The sequence below is a fragment of the Schistocerca serialis genome, chromosome 11 (genome assembly GCF_023864345.2).
Source record: "Schistocerca serialis cubense isolate TAMUIC-IGC-003099 chromosome 11, iqSchSeri2.2, whole genome shotgun sequence".
Classification (NCBI taxonomy): Eukaryota; Metazoa; Arthropoda; class Insecta; order Orthoptera; family Acrididae; genus Schistocerca; species Schistocerca serialis.
In genome coordinates, this window is record NC_064648.1 from 187,792,450 (window position 1) to 187,818,017 (window position 25,568).

The 25,568-nt window shown below is 45.0% G+C and overlaps 1 protein-coding gene across 4 annotated transcripts in view; it reads left to right on the top strand.

The window, feature by feature from the left end:
- The window catches only part of LOC126427210 (serine/arginine repetitive matrix protein 2-like), a 328,833-nt gene that overhangs the window by 158,731 nt on the left and 144,534 nt on the right, over positions 1-25,568 (top strand). For all 4 annotated transcript variants that reach the window (XM_050089442.1, XM_050089441.1, XM_050089444.1 and 1 more), the window contains exon 3: positions 2,821-2,980. In XM_050089442.1, coding sequence (XP_049945399.1) covers positions 2,821-2,980 — 160 coding nt within the window. The remainder of the gene's footprint in view (positions 1-2,820; positions 2,981-25,568) is intronic.

Here is a 25,568-nt window from a genome sequence, read left to right on the forward strand (position 1 = left end):
AAATTAATTTTCACTGACCAAGCCACTTTTCATCTTTCTGAAAGGGTCAAGCAACACTGCATTTGGGGAACAGAGAATCCGTGTGCAGCGAACACGTTTGGGACCCTAACGAAGTTAGTGTGTTTTGCACCGTGTGCCGTGTCGTCTTTGCAAAGAGATCTTTCATCAGCAGTATCACCTATGTCAACACGGTGCAATTGTGGCTCATGCCACAGCTTGACACTGATAGCATGTTTCAACCAGATCCAGATGAAACCCCCTCCCCGTCATTTCCACAGCTGTGTACGAGATTACTCGAACGAGATGTCGCCGCGTCACAGCTTTTTTTTCCTGTGGGTTACATTAAGGATAGGATTTATGTTCTGCTCCTATCACGGAACCTCAAAGACTTGCGACACTGTGTCTGTCCTTACCTCACTCCGTATAAGCTGGGTCAGGTGCAAGCGGGATTGACTGCTGAATACCTGTGTGGCATGTGACAAAGCCTGGATGCGTAGAATATTTGTAAACATTGTAAAAAAGCTCTGACCAGGAAAGTACTTGGGCTCGAACAAACACAAATACACCAAAATCGTGTGAGAAATAATGTAAAGGTCTGTTATTACACTAGCGATACTCCCGCATCTGCAAAACTCTGTGGTCGTCTGTTAGAGGCCTCTGCGTATGCCATGCCGCATTGCACACTGACCTGCCAGTACGCCAGTCGGGGACCAGTAGGGACGGCGCAGTGTGCCTCTGAAGTTGCGTTTTGTGACATTATTTGCGTATTGAAGCATCAGATGGCTCGGCGATTGGTAATCAATCCTGCTAATGTATTGCGATTGTTTGAGATGAAGTTACGAAGAACCCTTCTTCGTGAAGATGGTATTGGTGTGGAAGACGAATCATTCACATGTTTTCTTGTATCTATTATAGTGCAGAAATATGAACGTAAGTTAGAAACAGATACTGTTGTAACACTAACACGTAATGATGATAGGGATGATAATGACGAACAACTCATTGCAAAAGGTAGTGCTATGGCAAGTGCGGGAAGGGGCGATGGAAGCAGTGACAGTGAATACCAACCGTCTCCCGAGAAGAAGGTTAAAGTCGCAAGTATCGTCACGGCGTTTGATGACAACACACTGGAGAACATGCACGATGGTTATTACGTAACAGGTTTCGACACATACGACAAGCTTCTGAAAAGATACCCTAAACTGAAGTCTAAAAGCAATATTAAAAACATATTGGATTACGTGGCAAAGAAAAGAGCAGGAAATACAGTTTTCAAAGGAAATCGTACACTGCCATCAAGGAGCGTGTAATGGCGAAATTCGATGAAGCGCGAGAATGCGATTCTGCCGTTCATTATTGGCATTTACAACATTGGGCATTGGACGTAGCCAGAAATCTCGGGTGTACAAACTTTGCAGCTTCACTAGGATTTATTACTAATTTGAAAAAGGAGTTTAGGATAACATCACGCCGCATCACTATGCTCCAAGCACGAAAAGATAAGAATGATGAAGAAGAGCTGATTGAAAGAGCTCAAACGTTTGTTGCTGACGTCAATGAGCATATCACGAGAGAAAACATCGATATTAGTTCTGTATGGAACTGTGATCAGAGTCAGTTCAACTGTGAACTTTCTTGTGACAGAACACTATACATGAAAGGGGAGAGAAACACTGTCGCGATGTTGCAATCAGTTAAATGTGCAACATATAGTTACACGATTGATGTTACTATATCAATGGACGGACGATTGGCAGACAAACTCTATATTTGCTTCCAAGAATCCAGTGGAAAGTTTGGACCCTGCGTGTCAAGGGAAATAGAAACGCGGTGCCCTCCAAATGTCGTCGTCGATGCAAGTGTGAGTGGGAAAATGACGAAACAACATCTGAAGACATTTTTTCTGTCAGTTTTGAATCCACATTTGTCGATAAAGTCATTACTACTTTGTGACTTCTGGTCTGGACATAAGGATGAATGAGTACTACTGGAAGCATCTGGCGGAAAACATGTAGATTTAAAAGTCATTCTGCCTAAAACTACAAAATATGCACAACCTCTGGATGTGTATTTCTTCAGGCAGTATAAAATATATGCCAAGCGAATGACAGACTTCATTAAACTACGTTCCAGTAATATGCAGTCAAAATTGCACGACAGATTCTTTATCACGAATATGCATTCTGTCATTTACAATCAGTTATCTGCGGGAGTATACAGACCAATGCTTCATTACGCATATGTTGGCTACGATATTGGTGAACCAGTGAACAACTTCAAAAGTGTCATTGACGTGGCGTTCAACACTGATATTATAGAATATGCAATTACGCCATGCTATCAACTTGCATTTCTTCACTGTGCGTTTTGCAGTCATTCGTATTGCTCGAAGCATTTTATTGACATTCCGCATTTACATTTATAGTTAAGATTGCTGCATTGCGTATGGCATCTCCAATTACATCTACGGTGATATCTAGAGCATGACTGCAGAGTTTTACAGAAAACGACACCCACCATCACATTCAGAGGTACATAATGCTCCTGTAACCGACATTCATACAGATCTGTTTGTTCGAGCCAAAGTACTTTCCTGGAGAGACTTAGTCTCACACATACTGAGTCACTTTTTATGTCGATCTCTGCCATTTACCTCTTCCAATTTTAGCAATGTTTCATAGATTTTATAATTTTCCTGTACCATAAATGTGCCTGGTTACAGCAATTTGCATATTCAGTTGGTATTTATTGAGGTCAGGGTCAAGCTTAACCTAAAATGCTTAGCCGATTGCGGCCTGTTAAACTCATTTTGCATTTCAGGGTGCACCGGAGACTCGTCGGGGGCGGAATCGGGCCCGGAAGGCCTGGAGCCCGTGGACCTCCTGCACCACGCCGGCGTCTACACGGCGGAGGAGGCGGCCCTTCTCGCCCGCGACAAGCTGGTGCGGCAGCAGGCTCTCTACATACAGCAGTTTTCCAGGTGTGACACGGCTGGCAATGCGTGGTGCACTCGTGTACCTGGCTACTGTAATGTGTTCAGAATTACTGTAGCATTGACAATGGGGGGAAGTGAAACTGGCCCGAGAAGTACGGCCCGTATTCGGCTAATCGCACGACACCTGTAGCCGCTGTGACTGTGTGCAGTTGCCAGACTTTCACCCCAGCCGTTACCAAACTTGACGCTTGGATTGTGCTTTAGGTTCAGACAGTTGCCTGTCCTCTGGGATCATTCATTGTGGGCTGTGATTTTGCTTTCATTTCTCAAGGTAATGGTAGTTATTATTTGTCGTGCAATGATAATGTCGGAGGCAAGTTTGTCAAATGTTGCGAGTAGATTTGTTCGATTTTATTCTTAGCCTGGGGATTTGAGAGAAGGTGCTCAGTTTGTGTGTTTATTGCTTCATGTGTATCTATACCCTGCACACCAATGTGAAGCACACGGCAGAGGATACTGGGCTTCTTCCCCTTGCATTCACATATAGAGCAAGAAGAGAATGATTGATTAACCCTTTGACTGTGGTGGTGCACCATCTGCTCGGTACACGAGGCCTGCAGCGTAATCCGGTTACCTGTGTTCAGTGCCTGTCACTCAGAGCCACCGCCGGGACCAGAGCGGCTTGCGCCGACCTAGCTAGAGGCTGACTACTTCTGGACTGATTACTACTCGCGTAGAGCCGGCGTGAATTTTTGGCAGCTGTGAGCTGTAATATCTCGGGCAATAGTTTATCTAAATAAATCAAATTTAGCCATCATGTACAACTTTATGCATTCTCTTAACAATAATAATGAAAATAATTTTATGAGCTATATTGAGCCAGAAAATTTTAAATAAAATTGGCCAAAACAATAGGCGCCCGAAAAAATTTTGAAGTTTGGCTTCTTGCGTCTCCTGGACCAATGCTATGACAAATGTAAAACTTGCCATGTAGTAACCTAACAACACAAGGTTCTCAAATACAAAGTTTCTTTTGCGTAGCACTTTCCAGTACTGAATGAGTTAAGTGCAAAATTGAAGATTTTGTAAACCGTCAAAAATGCAGTATTTTTGTTTTGATTTTGCTGAAAAACTATGTTATATAAAACATTTATAGTGCAATAGATTGACAGCACAAAGATATGGAATAAAAATTTTTATTCACCTACTATTTTCGAATAATCTACGAATTAGCCGAAAAGATGTTGATTTTTATGAAAAGTTGAAAGCGGGCTATATTTGGTACTTCTTTTTACAAATACCCAGAACAGTGAGTTTAATTTCCAATATTGCCTAACAACACAGGCAAAGAAACAATAAAAATCGCACTGAGGACATAGTTTTAACTGTGGCATGTTATTTCTCGTTAATCAAAGGCATTTGAAATCAGTTATGGAAATCAGGTTTTGTATAAATAGACCAAATGTCATCTGTATTTGTACTACTAGGGATAAAAGAATGTAACTGTCCTTGTTACGTGTTAATAATTTAAATGTGTCGTATGTAGATTAATGTATGGCTTTTGTTATACTGGCACAATGTACTCAGCATAATTACATTTACCACAGTAAAGATATTGTGCCATCTTTGGACCGGCACTGGCGAAGTTAAAAATAGATTTATAATTTTTTACAGGTTTTGCCCCCTTTTTTAGTAATTCGTTCAGAAGTGCCAATAAATGTTCTCAGATTTAGTTCCCAGTGATCAGTAATACTTCTTTTTATGATAAATCTCAAAGCAGGGTACAACACATAATGGAACATTGCAAGTTTTGCATCGGTATCTAGTTTCCCGGCGCACTTTCTGTTTTGTGCAGACAACGCATCTGTGCATTAGCGTACTTTTTTGCAAATGTTCGCTCAACAATAGCAGCTGGAAAATCTCTCCCCGTTAATCGCAGAGGATTCTCGTTGTCATAGTGCCCCCTCCCCGCACTAGCTTTTTTCTATTCTGTAGCGTATTTTTCTACAGTCTCCCTTATGAGAGAAAGGTGAAACTCTGCGAGTGCTATTTTTTGCCCTATTACTGACTGGTGGAGAGCATGAGCATTTTGAAGAATGTGAAAAAAAAAAAAATATTTCTTCTACCATTTCACAGACTTACGCACTGATCCCACTGAGCTCAGTAACATGTCACAACAGCCAGCTGCACCCAGACTTGAATTGAAATCTACAATACATTGAGGTTTCTGCCAGTATTTCTGTCAGTCTTCTCTGTGTCAACCATTTGTGTTGTGTGATTTGTGGTAAACGTGCACAGCTCTCTCATATCGTACAACTTGATAGCGAGGGTCTTGTCAGTGGACTTAAACTCAGTTTCTCCTCGTTTTAATTTCCTCTGCAGTTTTGGTATGTTGCGCCTATTCTTACGAACAGTGCCTATGCGGCTGTTCCGTGGTTGTGAAGCCAGAGGAACAGGTCGGGGCCGGAGTACCAATTACCGACGTAAAGAATATGACACCGTTACAAATACGGTCCCGTGAGTTGCCAGTACGTTGCCACTTTTCTCTAAATTGTGAAAACCAATTTTTGTTGTTGTGCCCGTATATACAATAAAATTCAAAATATACCCACTCTGATGGTCACACAGTACAAATGTCTTTATTCCGATTCTACTTCGCTTGGTTGGAATAAACTGCTTAAAAGATAAAACGTCCTTTGAACAGCAAGAGCCTTTCATCTATACAAAGCTTGTGATGTGGACAAAAAGAATTACAAAATGTCTTAAGAACGTAGTCAGCAATTTCCCTAATTTTGAGTAGACTGTCGTGTCCAGTACTCGCAGAGTTACCACTGAAGTGTTGCATTTTCAGAAGTAGACAAAAACGGTCTCGGGACATAATTTCGCTGAAAACTCCTGTGTTAAGAAGTGTGTCTCTGGGCCAATAATCACTTTAATTTTAACTTCTTAACTTGTACCATTAGAAGGCAAATAGCAACAAAACAATACATTTCCTGAAATCCAGTGTCTTTCCACTTTAGCAGTCGAGAATTCACAGATTGTATTGTATTTTCTGTGGTGTAAACATAAGAACAACTTCTCTGCAATAAATTCCAATAGTTCTTCAGACATAAATATCACAAAAACTGAAAGAAGGCTTGGGTCAGTATCTGGTTGACATTCGTTTCCTGAACTCGAGTCAGCAAAGTAATGGTTTAACGGCTGGAAATCAGTTTTTTTCCAGTCAAATGTGTCACTTAAGTGCACTCTTTTCCGAACCGTTTCAGTGTCCCTTTGATTCCTCGTATTCAGAGGAACTGCTGACTGCTGTAGAAAATGAGTGAAAAAGTGCACCGGAGTCAGAGAATGATTTTAAAGACGTAAGAAGAGAAATGACAGTAGTAGTTAACAAAAATAAGAAAAGAATTATTGTAATAGAAAAAAATACAGCCTGTTATCCGTTGTTGTCGAATGGAGCGTAGTGCAGCAGTGGCTTCTGATGCCCAGGAAACAGAAATGAGATTGAAGAGATAACCAAAGCCTGCAAATTTAAGAACAGAAAAAATGTGAGTGTTCACTCATCGCCTGGCGAGGTTTGTGAACTGGCTGTCTGCAGTACCTTCTTCCAATTGTGGTAAAAATGTCAGAAAGGCATTTGAGAACTGTCCAGAAGTTGGTTATTCAAAGAGATAGCTTTGAGAAAAGGAGAAAACATGAAAAAAGGACCCACAAAATAAAATACGATATTTGTGCGTGTGCGTGTGTGTGTGTGTGTGTGTGTGTGTGTGTGTGTGTATTGGTTATTCTTCACTCACATTCACATTGTTCTGCGTCTAAATCAAGCAAGTTGTACTTTGATAATCCCAATTTGCTTACACTGTTTTAAAAGTTTTACTAGTTATAGTATGGCTGAAAGGTCATTGTGAAATACTGTGCATATTTTAACAATACTTTAGAAAATGATAGATTGCTACTTACTGTAAAGATGACATACTAAGCTGCAGACAGGCAAAATTAAAAGACAGTTACTCATAATCTTTTGCGTGCTCCAACTATAACACCACATTCAAACAACTTAAATCTTGGCATCTTGAGTTGTCGGGTGTTCTGCTGGATATCAGCGTCATTCTTGCGTGGTATTTCGGTAACGTAGCTGGTAATCTTCATCAGGTGCTACTTGAGACTGCTCCTCGACTGGACCTGGTCCAGTATTTATTTCTGTGGCCTTCCCCCTCCACTGGCAGTTGTAGGCATTCCCTCTGTGGTCCGTGCTCGCTGAGTGCGACTTGCTGGCGCGCTGCTATTCCGTCTTGGGTCTGCTGCCGTTCCGAGTGTTCCATCTGCGGCCCGTGCCCACCAGACCCGCTCCTCAGTGTTCCATCTTTGGCCTGGTGCATTTGGTGTTCTGTCTGGGTTGCCAGGCAATTCTCCCTGTCATCCTCTCCCACTCACTGCGATCTTCTGGAGCATCGCCATTCGGTTTTCGGTCCGCTGTGGTTCTGGGTGTTCCCTCTGTGGTCCGCACCCGTTGGACCTGCTCCCAGTTGTTCCATCTTTGGTCCGGAGAGCCCGGTACTCTGTCTGGGGATCGTTTTCTATTTCCACGCCTTCAGTTCTTCTATTCGTGGAGTGCTGTAGCTGCCCCATTGCTCCTTTAACAATTCCAGAGCAGGATCTCGAGCTCTGCTTGGGTGGTACCCCATGTCGAGGTTCGTGAGATTTTCAGTCACTTTTATCCTATCGATTCCCTTATAACACTGTCCCAAAGTCTGGGTGTCTGTGTTAGAATCTTGGTTTTATCATAAGTCGTGGCATGATCTACCGGGTGATCAAAAAGTCAGTATAAATTTGACAACTTAATAAACCACACAATAATGTAGATAGAGATGTAAAAATTGACACACATGCTTGGAATGACATGGGGTTTTATTAGAATAAAAAAGTTCTCAAAATGTCCGACAGATGGCGCTGGACAGCGAAACATTTGGTGATGATCATGTGCTCAGCCGCCACTTTCGTCATGCTTGGCCTCCCAGATTCCCAGACCTCAGACCGTGCGATTATTGGCATTGGGGTTACCTGAAGTTGCAACTGTGTCGTGATCGACCGACATCTGTAGGAATGCTGAAAGACAACATCTGACGCCAGCGCCTCACCATAACTCCGGAAATGCTTTACAGTGCTGTTCACAACATTATTCCTCGACTACAGCTATTGTTGAGGAATGATGGTGGACATACTGAGCATTTCCTGTAAAGAACATCATCTTTGCTTTGTCTTACTTTGTTATGCTAATTATTGCTATTCTGATCAGATGAAGCGCCATCTATTGGACATTTTTTGAACTTTTGTATTTTTATGGTTCTAATAAAACCCCATGTCATTCCAAGCAAGTGTGTCAATTTGTACCTCTCTATCTACATTATCCCGTGATTTATTCTGTTTTCAAATTTATACTGACTTTTGATCACCCAATAGTTCTAGACAGTGTTCAGCAATGGCTTATTTCATCACCTGTCTTAATCAGGTCTGCCTTTGATGTTCCTTGTTTCTGATATCCATTGTTCTTGTCATCCGGCCAATGTAGGACATGCCACATTGACAAGGTATATTGCAAATGCCCAGTTTCTGTAACCCCAGGTCGTCTTTAACGTTTCCCATCAGTCCCTCAATCTTGTTGGATGGACAGAAAATACTCTCGATGTTGTGTTTACGGAGGATCCTACTGATTTTGGCAGAAATAAAACCAGCATAGGGTAGATAAGCCACCTCCTTTGCTTCATCTTGCTCTCCTTCTGGAACCGGTGGCGTAGTGACTGGTTGGAGTGCCATCTCAATTTGTTTGGTAGTATATCCATTTTTGGTAGACGCTCTTGGTCTGACAAGATAAGTGCTCTATGGACCAATGTCTTAAGAACCCCGTTCTTCTGCGCAGAGTGGTGACAGCTGCTGGCCGGCAGATATATATCACCGTGTGTGGGTTTTCGAGACACACTGTGGCCAATTGATCCATCTGCTTTCTTTTTAACTAGCAAATCCAGAAATGGCAGCTGGGCATTCTTCTCCAGTTCTATGGTGAACTTGATATTTGGGTGGCAGGAGTTAAGATGTTGGAGGAGCTCATTGAGCCTGTCCTTCCCACGAGGACAGATCACGAAGGTGTCGTCCACGTACCTGAAAAAGCATGTGGGTTTATATCTGGCTGTCTCTAATGCCCTCTCCCCAAGTCTCTCCATAAACATGTCGGCAACCGCAGGGGACAAGGGGCTACCCGTAGCTACACCTTCAGTTTAGTCGAAATATCGGTTGCCATACAGGAAATACATGGATGTCAGTGTATGCCTGAACAGGGCCAACAGAGCCCCGTCAAATTTTTCCACAGTCAGTTCTAGTGAGTCTTTCAGTGGGACACTAGTGAACAGTGATACCACATCAAAACTACCCGTGATGTCAGAATCTGTGATGCGTAGTTGCTCGAGGCATTGCAGGAAGTCTTCTGAGTTTTGGATGTGGTGAACACATTTCTCCACGCACAAACACAGCAGATCTTTCAAGTACTTGGCTGTTGCATACATGTTGTTGTTGTTGTTGTCTTCAGTCCTGGAGATGCAGCTTTCCATGCTACTTTATCCTGTGCAAGCTTCTTCATCTCCCAGTACCTACTCCAACATACATCCTTCCGAATCTGCTTAGTGTATTCATCTCTTGGTCTCCCTCCACGATTTTTACCCTCCACGCTGCCCTCCAATACTAAATTGGTGATCCCTTGCTGCCTCAGAACATGTCCTACCAACCGATCCCTTCTTCTAGTCAAGTTGTGCCATAAACTTCTCTTCTCCCCAATTCTATTCAATACCTCCTCATTATTTATGTGATCTACCCATCTAATCTTCAGCATTCTTCTGTAGCACCACATTTCGAAAGCTTCTATTCTCTTCTAGTCCAAACTATTTATCGTCCATGTTTCACTTCCATACATAGCTACACTCCATACAAATACTTTAAGAAACGACTTCCTAACACTTAAATCAATACTCGATGTTAACAAATTTCTCTTCTTCAGAAACGCTTTCCTTGCCATTGCCAGTCTACATTTTATATCCCCTCTACTTCGACCATCATCAGTTATTTTGCTCTCCAAATAGCAAAACTCCTTTACTACTTTAAGTGTCTCATTTTGTAATCTAATTCCCTCAGTATCGCCCGACTTAATTTGACTACATTCCATTATCCTCGTTTTGCTTTTGTTGATGTTCATCTTATACCCTCCTTTAAAGACACTGTCCATTCCGTTCAGCTGCTCTTCCAGGTCCTTTGCTGTCTCTGACAGAATTACAATGTCATCGGCGAACGTCAAAGTTTGTATTTCCTCTCCAGTTGCATACATAGGTGCCCCAATATTACTGACAATTGGGCTTAGGGGCACGCCCTCCTTGAGTATTTTAGGCAAACCCTACGGTCTAGGTGGTACCGCTGCATTTGCCCGAAGTTGTGTGACGATCTTATCGGGCATCCCCACCTCCTTCAGAAGAGCCCCGGTCTTCACGTCCACCTCGTCAGCGGGGTCACACTCCGAGGTTCTGTATGTGGGGTCCCTCAGAAGTTGCCATATTTTTTCTCACCGTAATCCACCCGCTGCAGAATGACTGTAGAATTCCCTTTATCTGCCGGCAGTACTACAGTACTGTCATCTTCCCGGAGCTCTGTGAGTGTGTGCCTCTCTTCAGTTGTGACGTTCAATTTTGGAGGCCTGGTGTCGGTTAGAGCCCTGCAAGTCGGACTTCCTCTGCCACGTCCAGAAGACCACAGTGAGCGTTAAAGCACCGCAGGGAGAACGCCTGGCAACCCAGACCGAACCCCAAACACACCGAGGCAAAGATGGAACGCCGAGGAGCGGGTCCGGTGGGCGCAGACCGCAGAGGGAACGCTCAGAATGGCAGCGGACGGAAGACGGAACGGCAGCAGGTTGCAGCGAGCAGGTGCGGACTGCAGAAGGAACACCTGCAACTGCTGGTGGAGGGGGGAGGCCACAGACAGGGCCAGGTCCACTCGAGGAGCAGTCGCAGGTCGCACCTGATGAAGGTGCACAGGTCATCTCCGTTTTCAAGAAGGGACGTCGAACAGATGTGCAGAACTATAGACCTATATCTCTAACGTCGATCAGTTGTAGAATTTTGGAACACGCATTATGTTCGAGTATAATGACTTTTCTGGAAACTAGAAATGTACTCTGTAGGAATCAGCACGGGTTTCGAAAAAGACGATCGTGTGAAACCCAGCTCACGCTCTTCGTCCACGAGACTCAGAGGGCCGTAGACACGGGATCCCAGGTAGATGCCGTGTTTCTCGACTTCCGCAAGGCGTTCGATACAGTTCCCCACAGTCGTTTAATGAACAAAGTAAGAGCATATGGACTATCAGACCAATTGTGTGATTGGATTGAAGAGTTCCTAGATAACAGAACGCAGCATGTCATTCTCAATGGAGAGAAGTCTTCCGAAGTAAGAGTGATTTCAGGTGGGCCGCAGGGGAGTGTCGTAGGACCGTTGCTATTCACAATGTACATAAATGACCTTGTGGATGACATCGGAAGTTCACCGAGGCTTTTTGCTGATGATGCTGTGGTGTATCGAGAGGTTGTAACAATGGAAAATTGTATTGAAATGCAGGAGGATCTGCAGCGAATTGACGCATGGTGCAGGGAATGGCAATTGAATCTCAATGTAGACAAGTGTAATGTGCTGCGAATACATAGAAAGATAGATCCCTTATCATTTAGCTACAATATAGCAGATCAGCAACTGGAAGCAGCTAATTCCATAAACTATCTGGGAGTACGCACATTAGGAGTGATTTAAAATGGAATGATCATATAAAGTTGATCGTCGGCAAAGCAGATGCCAGACTGAGATTCATTGGAAGAATCCTAAGGAAATGCAATCCGAAAACAAAGGAACTAGGTTACAGTACGCTTGTTCACCCACTGCTTGAATACTGCTCAGCAGTGTGGGATCCGTACCAGATAGGGTTGATAGAAGATAGAGAAGATCCAACGGAGAGCAGCGCGCTTCGTTACAGGATCATTTAGTAATCGCGAAAGCGTTACAGAGGTGATAGATAAACTCCAGAGTAAGACTCTGCAAGAGACACGTTCAGTAGCTCGATACTGGCTTTTGTTGAAGTTTCGAGAACATACCTTCGCTGAAGAGTCGAGCAGTATATTGCTCCCTCCTACGTATATCTCGCGAAGAGAACGTGAGGATAAAATCAGAGAGATTAGAGCCCACACAGAGGCATACCGACAATCCTTCTTTCCACGAACAATACGAGACTGGAATAGAAGGGAGAACCGATAGAGCTACTCAAGGTACCCTCCGTCACACACCGTCAGGTGGCCTGCGGAGTATGGATCTAGATGTAGAAGGTTACGAGCTGCGTTAATATCCGGCAGAACACCCAGCAACCCAAGATGTCATTAGATCGCCGGGAACGCCTGAAGAGCTACACTTAAATCTTGGAGAAATAATTCAAAAGCCGAGATCACTTAAATACTGTTTACTGGATAACCGGTTTCAACACACTAAAGGTGCTATCATCGGATCTGTGAAGATATAACATGACAGGTTTGAGGGAGGACTTACATGAGTTACACTATATACATTACTATTAGTACAGTACTACATAGCTGAATGTAGCTTAACATTTATAAACCATTTGGATATAATGATACATGAGGCAGACCAGCTGATACAAAATCACTGTCACAAAAATAAAAACAGTTGCTCTCATGGTCATTCTTTTTCATCAGATATGTAAAACCGAACTCACAAGATAAAACTATTTGGTACGTGACCACTGCTCGACTACAACGGTCGGCATCACACTTCCCTATTCCGCACCGGTTTGCCTGCTGCAATTCTAGTGGTTCACAACCGGCCACTAGATAGCACTGTCCCAGCAGTGCACATACAGTCCCACGGTATAACCACTCATTTCTACTACAATACAACTTTACTATTACTGCTAATCAAATACCCATGCAAAGAACACTTTCGCGTACACTTACTTTACATGCTATGAAGTATGTCAATTACAGAGTAAAAACATTATCCATATTAGTGCCATACAAAACTACATATTATAATTCACCCTTATTCATATATGGAAGTCAGGAATTCACACATAGTAAGCTGTTCATAACATGACTTAGATACAATGTGACGAGTGATTAAAACCTATATGCTGGGCTTTACCTGTCTGGGCACTACGGTCTTAGGTAAAAAAAGGTAGTAACGTGCTATAAAAGGCTCTCACCAACTATACACTCATTATGAATGTAGTACGGATCAACTATGAAAACTTGCATAGGCACATAAAATTACAGAAGGCCAAATCAGAAAAGTTTTTTAGCAGTACTTTTTATGTGGTTTTCCGAGCATAACAGATACACAAAACTTATCATCATAGTTTTTGAATACGCCGCACAGGATCTCTGGAGTGCCGCATAAAATATGTCTAAGAAATTATAGTCCGCCGATTCTAATTGGTTGTTCAACAATTTGCTTGGAAACCTTTTTCTGTTTTTGTAAATTTCGATGTTTCCCAAAATGTTGAGTTTGCTTCCTTTAGATGCTTTATGCAAGATTTTCATACCTTGTCCCATATCAGTAATTTTATGGTTCGAGTCCCTTACATGGTCACCCAAAGTGGACTTATTGTGGGCACTCGTGTGCTCACGAAAGCAAAAAGTAAAAAACGGTCTCCCCGTTTGCCCCACATAAAAGCCTTCACACCCGCCACGTTGTAATCTGTATACCCCTCTGTTTCTAAATTTATCGGCGCTGTCTTCAGTCGTATGCCTATGTTTCTAGTGCAAACTATTTATTGTGCTAAATGACAAGACCACACCGGACTTACGAAACTGTCGGTCTATTTTGTCAGACAACGGGCCTTGATATGTCGTTGGAACATACTTTTTATCCCTACTATTGTTAGATGGCCTTTCCTTCTTATCCCTGCTTTTTTTTAATTTTTATATACAACGTGTCCACCATGCCTGCATCATAACCATTGCTACAGGCTATATGCTTGAGAACATCTATCTCTTGCCTAACCCTGCTCCATTGCAATGGCATCTTTAAGAGCCTATGTATCATTGAGCAAAAATAGGACTTTTTATACTTAGATGGATGGTTGAATTGCGCACGAATAACAAGGTACGTAGCTACTGGTTTCCTGTAAATGCTAAACGTATGACAGCCGGCTGCTTTTTCTCTCTTAGCGCTATATTATCCCTGCAAGCTGAGCCGAGCCGAACTTGTGGAATTTGTCGATCTAGTAGAAACTTCACTATCCTGTAAGAGGGAATTCTCACAGCCAGAAGGCTTGGTACGGTGGAAATGTGCGAAGCAAACGGACGACCGTGCCACAGAGATGCGCTCGTGCTTCTTACAGCCGACTTAGTGAGTTCGACTGGGGTCAAATTGTGGCCATCCGAGCGGCCGGACGGTCCTTTCGGCGAGTTGCCACACGGGTGGTACGTGCTGCATCTGTTGTGCAATGGTGCCGATGTCATCGGCCTCGTGAATATTTCCACACCCGTAGATCAGGTTGTGGACGTCCGAGCACAGACACCTGCCAGGGTCTCTGTATCGTAAGGGAAGCGGTGTCGGATCGCACAGCTACCACAGCACACGTAAGAGGTCTTGTCAGCCGTGACGGGTCAATGCGACCTGTCGCAAACCGATTAGTCGCAGCAAGACAGCGGGCGTGAACACGTCTCTAGCCCGCGTTCCGCCCGTGCCGCGGCATCGACACGCGCAGCTCGACTGGTGCCGTCAGAGGATCGTACGGAAGATGGAATAGTGTCCTGTGGTTTTCAGAAATGAAAGCAGATGCTTCCTGCATGTGAGGGACGGTTGTGCGTTCGACACAGACCCGGTTGGCGTTGTCTCGTAGGCTGTATTTGTCCCGTACACCCTGACCCCGTCCCAGTCCTTATGGTCTGGGGTGCCGTAAGGTACAATTTTTACTCACCTTTCGTGTTTCTGGTGGAGATGCTAATCAGCATCGAGTACGTGCAGAATGTCGATAGACCCATTTTTCGCCTTTCTTGCAATGAGGTGGTGATGTGTTGTTCAGACACGATTGTGCTCACCCTTGCTCACGAAACTCGACGTGCTCCGCGAGACGTGCAGAAACTTTCCTGGCCGGCAAGACCTCTGGACTTCTCTGTTACCGAACACGTGCGGGACGAGGAGCGACTTCTCGGCCGACTGCTCTTACGGGACTGTGTGAACAGGTTGAGCAGGTGTAGCGTAACGTATCCCGGGACAGTATTCACTACCTGTACTATCAACTGGGTGCCAGAGTCAGCACCTACACTGCCACCTGTCGAGGCTACGCCGTGTACTAGTATGGGTGTTACGGCGTGGGTCGGTATCTGGTACCTAGGAACTGCCTGTGCTATTGATTTGTAAATGTAATCACTTCGTGTACTCCGTATGTGCTGTTGTAACAATAAATCATGAGTGAATTGGTTCTTTACTGATTGTGTAGGTCATTCTAATAGCAAAGAACTCGCAGAAGAAGGAATATGTTTCACTGTAATGAAGACCAATAACAGCACATAGTTCTTGAGGTATGCATTTTAAAGCCCACGATTAGTGGACTTAAGTTCTTGTTTTGATCCATATTACCACCTCCCAAAGTGTGGTATACTCTTTATAACATCCTGTATATGTAGATGTAAGCAGATTTTGAGTTAAAAGTGAATAGGATTTTCTTAAAAGCCCAAATTGAGGCAGTACTGAAATCCTTAATAAATACCAATTTTTTTTAATTTTTTTATTTGATTAGAATGAAAGATTTTGGAACACTTTCCCTGCTTACAGACCGTATGTTAAACACATGACTGATCACAATTAAGCATAATAAGCAAATAGAAGAAAAGAAAAAGAAATTTAAAGTACATACATCAGTCTGACCCTATTCCGTGATGTTGGGAATCTTAACAATTTGAGTTCGTATATCAGCTGACTTTGGTAAATGATCAAACAAGGGGAAGTCCAAGACTGAATGACGACAACTGTATGGAAATGATAGGTGGCTACTCACTGTATAAAGGAGATGTTGAGTCACAGACTAGCACAACGAAAAGACTGCTATACATTTAAGTTTTCGGCCAAAAGGTCTTTTTCTGAAGTAGAAGACACAGACACATTCACATACACATTCACATAACCTCAACTAGCAGACCGACAGTGGTCATGTGTGTGTGTGTTGGCTTGTGTGAATGTGTTTTTGTTTTCTATTTCAGAAGGAAGTCTTTCGGCCAAAAGCTTTTGTAAAAGATCTGTTTTTTAACTCCTGTCTAATCGATTAGAACCCAGCACTTGACATCTGTTCTTTTATATTTTTAGAGTCTGATCATCATAACATAACACGTGGTAGTAACCATCAAATATTTAATAATTCTGACCCAAAGGATGAACTGTTTGCAAAAGTAGTCAATTTTTGTTCACCATATCTGTCAGAAAATAACACTGCCTAGAAAAAGGTTCAGAATGCTAGTGAAATTACCAAGCAAATGATATAGAAATTGTGCTATCCAGGTACGATTCTCAACCCTCCGTAAGAGTGCCTACTGAACTTTATAGATGTTCCCCTGCATGCCTTACAGGACTAGCATTCCTGGAGGAAAGAATGTTGGGGAGAAATGTCTTGGCCACAGAACAGAATTTTCACTGTAGCATTTTGTGTATTGTTTTTAAAACAGAAGTTTGGAAGTGACTCTTCAAGCTGTCCCGGCAGATATGTTGTAAATAGTCTTCTAATGTTGTAAATAGTCACTATTTACAGAAGTTTGGAAACTAGAAGAGGGAACTTATGGACTGGACCTCTTCAACTTTGTTCACACTTACAGGATTTGGAGCTCTGTGCTAAAAGCAGTGTGACTTGATTGTCAAAAACTGAAAGAAAAAACAAAATCCTTGAAGAGAATAAGATTTCAGATTGCTCTTAAGCACAAACAGTTGTACACTATTAACATAATTGTTGCAATTTTTTACTGTTATTTAAATTACAAACTTATTTATTAACAAATGGAAATGTTAGCTAACATCTTTTCTTCCTTGTAACTGGTCATATGAAAATGAATTAAAATTTGATGCAGACGTGCAAAATACCTTATTGTTAAATAAGAAAACTATATACATCATTAATACTGTACAGTCTCTAGAAATGAAAAAAGAATTTATTTTCTATTTGATGCTTCCCATTGTTTCCAGCAAATTTTAATTTATTGTGAACTATCCACCCACTTCACTTTCACACAGATAACCTTAAGTATCTTTGACCACACAACTTGTTTCATATAACTAAATGATTTAAGCAGCACATATCAGGGAAATTCTGAGGCACAACTTTTGCGACAAACACCATCGTAGCTCAGCCAATTTGTGTGAAAAATTTGTGCTTTGCATACGCAAACCATCCTTGTGAATCGGTCTTATCTATTACTGAAAATTGTATCAAAATACCTGCAATAATTCCTAGATTGTCCTTCACATACAGACAGTAAACTATGAGAGGTGAGAGGAGCAGGGTGGGGGTGGGGGGGCAGGAAGGGGGGGGGGGGGGGGGTTCATACCAGTCACCTCCCCCTGCGGGTCCAGGGTAAGAATAGGTCCGAGGTATTCCTGCCTGTCGTAAGAGGCGACTAAAAGGAGTTTCAACCATTTCGGCCTTCCATGTGATGGTCCCCCTTGGGGTTTGACCTCCATTTTTCAAAATTCTACAGAAGTACGAGCCTTTTGGGGAAGGACACCTTACGTGGTGTACCATTGGTCCTAAGTGCACTAAGACCTTGTCACTCAGCATTGTACCGGCGTTGTAACCATACCCACTATTCCTCAAATTGAGCCTAAACGCCTGATGGGTTGTACAAGTTACGCCCATAGTGCGTCCCCATCTGCACCAGCGATCATGATGGACTTTCCATGGCACCAGAAATCCAGCACGGTAGCCAGCCCGTTGTGGTGGGGTCGTCATGTACCCTCTAGGTTGTAGCCCCCTGACAACACAGGGATTGTACTGCCGATACCTGAGCTGCACCCTCCCCACGTCGGCCAGGGAGTAGATGCCCGTCTCCTTGTGGCATCAGGACTCCCGGCAACGGTCATCCCGCCAGGTGGCCCTTGCTGAGGCTGGGTGGCGCCCGTGGGGAGAGCCGCTGGTCGGAGTGGGTGGTATCGGGGCGGACGTTTCACAGATGAAACGTCGACACGTATCAGGTCGCTCTGCGGCCGAGTCTTTCAAAAGAAAAGGTACCATTTCTAGTTCTGGTTCTCCTGCCCTTTCCCCCTTGGCCACTCCCTGGGAGGAGGGACAGGCCCGCCGGCTTGGGGCGAAGTACTTCCTCCGCTATTTGGTCTGTTCTCGAACCGATGGGGGGACGTTCGCCACCTCCAAGCCCATGTTCTTTGTTCAGCACATTGAGGACATCTTCGGGGAAATAGAGGCTCTCAGCAAGACCAGGTGTGCGACCGCCTAGGGGACATCCCAGTGTCCATTGTCCCGCATCTGGCACTAAATAGGACGCAGGGGGTTATTTTTCATCGTGACCTCCTGCTACAATCTGATGAGGAGCTCAGAGCCAACCTGGAGCGCCGGCGAGTCCAGCGCGGCCCCAAAGACCGTCGCATCGACACCGGGGCCTTTATCCTCGCCTTCGAGGGGGACGTTCTCCCGGAGAAGGTAAAGGTGATGTGCTACCGGTGCGACGTGCGACCTTACGTCCCGCCACCTATGCGCTGTTTTCGGTGTTTGCGCTTTGGGCACATGTCGTCACAGTGTGACAATTGTGGCAGCAGCATTTGCCTTTGTGGCAATTGTGGACGTCCTCTTCGTGAGGATAGGTGGCACCCCACCACCTCGGTGCATTAATTGTCCTGGCATCCACTCACCTAGATCCTCAGACTGCCCCGTATATCAGAAGGAGAAGAAGATACAAGAACTCAAAACTTTGGATCGGCTCTCTTATTCTGAGGCCAGGAAGAAGTATGACCGCCTCCATCCCATGCCGTTGACCACTTCGTTTGCCTCAGTTGTGTCCACTCCTTCCGCGGTATCCTCACCCCTATCCTGTCCCTCCTCCGCCCATCAGGGGGCTCTGCCTCCGCCTCCCAAATCCCTCCCTTCCAAAACCTCCTCCCCCATGGCCCCCGCCCCCTCTGCCCCAGGGGCCACCCTTCCTCCTCCTCCTCTCCCCCCGCCACCTGAGAAGCGATCCTCTTCTCAGGCGTCCATCGGGGAAACATTCCGGACCCCAGCTTCCGAGGTCCGGCGTTCCAAAACGGATCCCGCGCGTGAGGACCTTCTTCGGGTCCAGCCCACCATCCCTGTGCCTCCTCGACCTTCCAAGAAGGCCTCCAAGAAGAAGTCTCTATCCCCCTCTCCACCCCGGCGCGTTTCGTCTGATGCTCCATCCGTGAGTCGCTGCTCCCGGCCGTCCTCAGTTTCGCCGGGACGCTCTGCTGCCAGGCGCTCAGCTGGCCTCTCGTCGGCAAATGCTGCTGCCCCTCCTACACAACCAGGGACAGCGGCCGCAGCTGGCGATGACTCGATGGAACCGGATCCACCTCCTGCCGGTTGTAGCGTTGTTCCCTCGCAACCTGGCCCTCCGCGGCCGTCGAGGTGACCAGCTCTTCCTCCGTCTCGTTCCCCCAACTTTTTGACTAGCGATGACCTTGTTACATTGGAACATAAGAGGTATTCGATCTAATCGGGAGGAATTACAACTGCTCCTCCGCCTGCGCTGTCCGCTCGTCCTTGGTCTCCAGGAAACCAAGTTGCGCCCGACTGACCGTATTGCCTTTACCCACTATACCTCCGAGCGGTATGACCTCACCCCTGTGGACGGTATCCCAGCTCATGGTGGGGTCATGTTGCTCGTTTGGGATGATGTCTATTACCATCCCATCCCATTGACCACCCCACTCCAAGCAATAGCTGTCCGTATTACTCTTTCTGCTTTTACTTTTTCAGTTTGTACCATCTAGCACTCCACCGTCATCTGCTGTTAGTCGGGCTGACCTGATGCACCTGATTGTTCAGCTTCCCCCACTGTTTTTATTGTTTGGCGACTTCAATGCCCATCATCCCCTTTGGGGCTCTCCTGCATCCTGTCAAAGAGGCTCACTCTTGGCGGATGTCTTCAACCATCTCAATCTTGTCTGCCTCAATACTGGTGCCCCGACTTTCCTCTCGGACTCTACTCATACCTACTCCCACTTGGACCTCTCGATCTGTTCTACCACTCTTGCCCATCGGTTCGAGTGGTATGTCCTTTCTGACACCTCTTCGAGCGACCACTTCCCCTGTGTCGTTCGTCTCCTGCACCACACCCCATCCCCACGTCCTTCGTGCTGGAACATACCGAAAGCTGACTGGGGACTTTACTCCTCCCTGGCGACCTTTCCGAACCACGATTTTCTCAGTTGTGACAGTCAGGTAGAATACCTCACGGCTGTTATCATCAATGCTGCCGAACGTTCCATTCCTCATACTACCTCTTCTTCACGTCGCGTTTCCGTCCCCTGGTGGAACGAAGCTTGTAGGGACGCTATCCGTGCTCGACGACGTGCTTTACGCACCTTTTGCCGCCATCCTACGTTGGCGAATTGTATTGAATACAAACGACTCCGAGCGCAATGCCGTAGAGTCATCAAAGACAGCAAAAAAGCTTGTTGGGCCTCTTTCACCAGCTCCTTTAACAGTTTTACTCCCTCTTCCGTCGTTTGGGGTGGCCTGCGCCGGCTGTCGGGCATTAAGGCCCACTCCTCGGTACCTGGCCTGACTTCAGGTAATGAGGTCCTTGTTGATCCTGTGGCTGTCTCCAACACCTTTGGCCGCTTTTTCGCGGAGGTTTCAAGCTCCGCCCATTACCACCCTGCCTTCCTTCCCAGGAAAGAGGCAGAAGAGGCTCGGCGACCTTCCTTCCAGTCGCTGAATCTGGAAACTTATAATGCCCCTTTTACTATGCGGGAACTCGAACGTGCGCTTGCACTGTCCCGGTCCTCTGCTCCGAGGCCAGATGCCATTCACGTTCAGATGCTGGCACACCTTTCTCCGGCGGGCAAAAGCTTCCTTCTTTGTACCTACAATCGTGTCTGGACCGAAGGTCAGGTCCCCATGCGTTGGCGTGACGCCGTCGTTGTTCCTATACCCAAACCCGGGAAAGATAGACACCTTCCTTCTAGTTACCGCCCCATTTCTCTTACAAGCTGTGTCTGTAAGGTGATGGAGCGCATGGTTAATGCTCGGTTAGTCTGGATTCTTGAATCTCGACGGCTACTTACTAATGTCCAATGCGGCTTTCATCGCCGCCGCTCCGCTGTTGACCACCTTGTGACCTTGTCGACATTCATCATGAACAACTTTTTGCGAAGGCGCCAAACAGCAGCCGTGTTCTTCAACTTGGAGAAGGCTTATGATACCTGTTGGAGAGGAGGTATCCTCCGCACTATGCACAGGTGGGGCCTACGCGGTCGCCTGCCCCTTTTTATTGATTCCTTTTTAACGGATCGAAAGTTTAGGGTATGTGTGGGTTCCGTATTGTCCGACGTCTTCCTCCAGGAGAACGGAGTGCCTCAGGGCTCCGTCTTGAGCGTAGCACTTTTTGCCATCGCGATCAATCCAATTATGGATTGCATTCCACCTAATGTCTCAGGCTCTCTCTTTGTCGATGACTTCGCGATCTACTGCAGTGGCCAGAGAACATGCCTCCTGGAGCGCTCCCTTCAGCGTTGTCTAGACAGCCTATACTCATGGAGCATGGCAAATGGCTTCCGGTTCTGTGAAGAGAAGACGGTTTGTATCAACTTTTGGCGATATAAAGCGTTCCTTCCGCCATCCTTACATCTCGGTCCCGTTGTTCTCCCATTCGTGGAAACAACTAAGTTTCTAGGGCTCACGTTGGACAGGAAACTGTGTTGGACTCAACATGTCTCTTATTTGGCGGCCCGTTGTACACGTTCCCTTAATGTCCTCAGAGTTCTTAGCGGTTTATCTTGGGGAGCGGACAGCACTGTCCTGCTTCGCTTGTATCGGTCCATAGTCCAATCGAAGCTCGATTATGGGAGCTTCGTCTACTTGTCCGCTCAGCCATCTCTCTTACGCCGGCTCAACTCCATCCACCATCGGGGGATACGTCTTGCGACCGGAACCTTCTACACTAGTCCTGTCGAGAGTCTTTATGCTGAAGCTACCGAATTACCATTGACCTACCGGCGCGACGTACTGCTGTGTCGGTATGCCTGCCGGCTGTTGTCTATGCCCGACCACCCCTCTTACCAGTCCTTCTTCGCCGATTCTCTCGACCGTCAGTACGGGTTGTATGTGTCTGCCCTGCTGCCCCCCGGAGTCCGCTTCCGTCGCCTGCTTCGACAATTGGATTTTGCCCTCCCTACCACCTTCAGAGAGGGTGAGAGCCCGACACCACCTTGGCTCCAGGCTCCGGTTCATATTTATCTCGACCTCAGCTCACTCCCGAAGGAGGGTACTCCGGCTGCAGTGTATTGCTCACGGTTTGTTGAACTTCGTGCTCGACTTGCCAGTCACACCTTTATTTACACCGATGGCTCCAAAACTGACGATGGTGTCGGCTGTGCCTTTGTCGTCAGGGCCGCCACCTTTAAATACCGGCTCCTCAACCAATGTTCAAGCTTTACGGCCGAGCTTTTTGCTCTCCATCAGGCCGTTCAGTATGCCCGCCGCCACTGCCATTCATCGTATGTACTCTGCTCTGACTCACTCAGTGCTCTTCAGAGCCTTCGAGCTCCCTATCCGGTCCATCCCTTGATTCAACGGATACAGCAGTCCCTCCATTCTTTCGCTGATAATGGTTCTCCTGTCAGCTTTCTGTGGGTTCCCGGACATGTAGGAGTGCCTGGGAATGAGGCTGCGGATGCTGCAGCCAAGGCCGCAGTCCTCCTGCCTCGGCCAGCCTCCCATTGTGTCCCGTCATCTGACGTTCATGGGGATGTGTGTAAGAGGCTTGTGTCGTTGTGGTGGGATGCTTGGTCATCCCTCCAAGGAAACATGCTCCGGGCAGTAAAACCGCTACCAACTGCTTGGACAACCTCCTCCCGACCATCTTGGCGAGAGGAGGTCCTTCTGACCAGGTTGCGGATTGGGCATTGCCGGTTTAGCCACCGCTACCTGCTCTCCGGTGACCCAGCCCCGCAGTGCCCTTGTGGTCAGGCATTAACAGTGCGCCATGTTTTATTGTCGTGTCCCCGCTTTAGTCAATTTCGTGTTGTCCTGTCCCTGCCATCTACTTTACCAGATGTTTTAGCTGATGACGCTCGAGCAGCTGCTCGTATTCTGCGTTTTATAACTTTGACTGGCTTGTCCAAAGACATCTAACCTTTTTACTTATTTTATCTGCATCTTTGTCAGGTCCTTCTGGTGTCCCCCCCATCCCCTTGAGTTTTACTAGATTCCATGTGCTCTAGCAACAGTGACTGGGCGCTAATGACCTCAGTAGTTGAGCGCCCTTAAACCCCACCAAAAAAAAAAAAAAAAAAAATACCAGTCACCACATGCGACCACCAAATAGTCAGCTTGGCTCCATATTGCTGTTCATACCTTCCAGAACCTCTTCCTGCACAACTCATAGCAGTCCGTGCTGCAAAAAGTTGGTTATTGAGGCTTTGTCAGGTGGTCACAGTAATGGGGTTGGACAGGGTAATTGGAAGTAAAGAGGTGTTATTTTTATTTAAAAAATTATCATATTTGTTAATTAACATTCCTGTTTGTTAATAAATGTGGAATTTTAATAAAAGTATTCTTTCTAGCTACATCAGAACCAATGACTATTAGACTTTTATGCTGCACACTTAGCTGCAGAAAACCACGTAATGCGATTACAAGTTTAGTAAGAGCAGGTGTTGCCTGCAGGGGGAATGACTGTTAAAACTAAGCTGTTGAAAAACAGCCACAAGTCGCACTATGTATTTTTCTTTATTGACCAGTTTCGCTTCTCAGATAACAAGCGACATCAGAATATATACTGTAAAAGATACAGATTGAGATAATACAGAAGGCTTAAACTGACATTATGTAAAGTACATATTCTACTTCCAGCATAGTGAACTTATGTTTAAAGTTGGCAGACAGCATTAAAGATTGCATTTAAAGTTGGATAACATCTCTAAAGATTAAAATGGCTGTACTAGAGAGAAGCAGATATGTATCAACATGACATGTCTATACACACACATAAAAGAGGCAATTAAAAGAGTAAATTTTGTTTTCTGTAGTTGTAAATTATCTTTGGATACACTATACGTGGATTTTACAAATACTGTTGTTGTAAGTACTATAGTACAGCCAGTCTTCAGCGAGCCAACTTTAAACACAATGTTTATCTCAATTTGTATCTTTTAGAGTGTATTTACTGATAATGCTTGCTCTCTCTCTCTCTCTCTTTCTCTCTCTCTCTCTCTCTCTCTCTCTCTCTATCTCTATCTCTATCTCTCTTAACTTGATCGTGATGCAAAGAATTGCCAGCCATATATGAATGATCAGAAATAAATAGGGGCACACTGTAAGATACTTTTACAAGAATAGGATATGTGGATGTCTGTAGCCAGATCGTTCAGTCAGTAAGAACATTGCCTGTGAAAGATCACAATAGGGGTTTGAATTCCAGCATACAGTTTGAATCTGTTCAACAATGCACACTGGAGAGTGAAAGACCTCTTCTAAATGATATAGTAAATAATCGGTGTTGCCATAATATTGTAAGTTTTATCAGTGATATTTTCTGAGAATTTAGGTGTGAGGGACCTGTGGTCTCTGGTAGCTTCTTACAGAGTAATGGCATTCCATCTGTGTTTGCACCTCTGTTTATCTTTGTATTATTGGTATTGCACTTAAAATATCTGTACTGCAGTACAAAAGTTGGAGGTATGTGCTGTTTACCTCGTTAGGGAACAAACTTGTACCACTCAAGATAATCAGGATGTATACACGAAGGAACAACTGGGAAAGTCCCAGGAGTTTTTCACCCAGAAAATATCAAGGACAAACCTGGGAATTTTTCAATGTTTCAGTTAATTTTTTGTAATTTTGACTAGTAAGCACTGGTACTGTAATGAAGAATTTATTTTAGCCCACTGCTGCAGAATAATATTGCAGCATTAAACATAAATGGGAGAATAACACCAAAATAAAACTTAAGTTGCAAAGAAAATGTTCCATTTACAACAACAAAGCACGGTACTCATACAAGTGTCTGTTGACAGCAAAATGTGTCGAAGGCTTTGGGACGAAAACTGTGCAATATTTTGTAATAAGAAACCGCTTTTCATAAGCGTCGTATCGCACTGTTTACATTTGTAACTGGCCGTGGAAAAATATTGTGAATGGTGGTACGAGAAGCGTTACTTTCACAGTAAATATTCTTTTACGCAAGGTGAATTATATTGCGTTTAAGAATGTGCAATGAATTTCTTAATTCATTGAGCATTTGTCCCTCATTCAAAACTTAGCAGTTTGAGGACCAGCCATTTAAGCCATTATTTAAAATTTTGCTGGCACATTTGTGTGTGATGTTATCCTAAAAAGCACATGCTAAAAAGACCAAGCT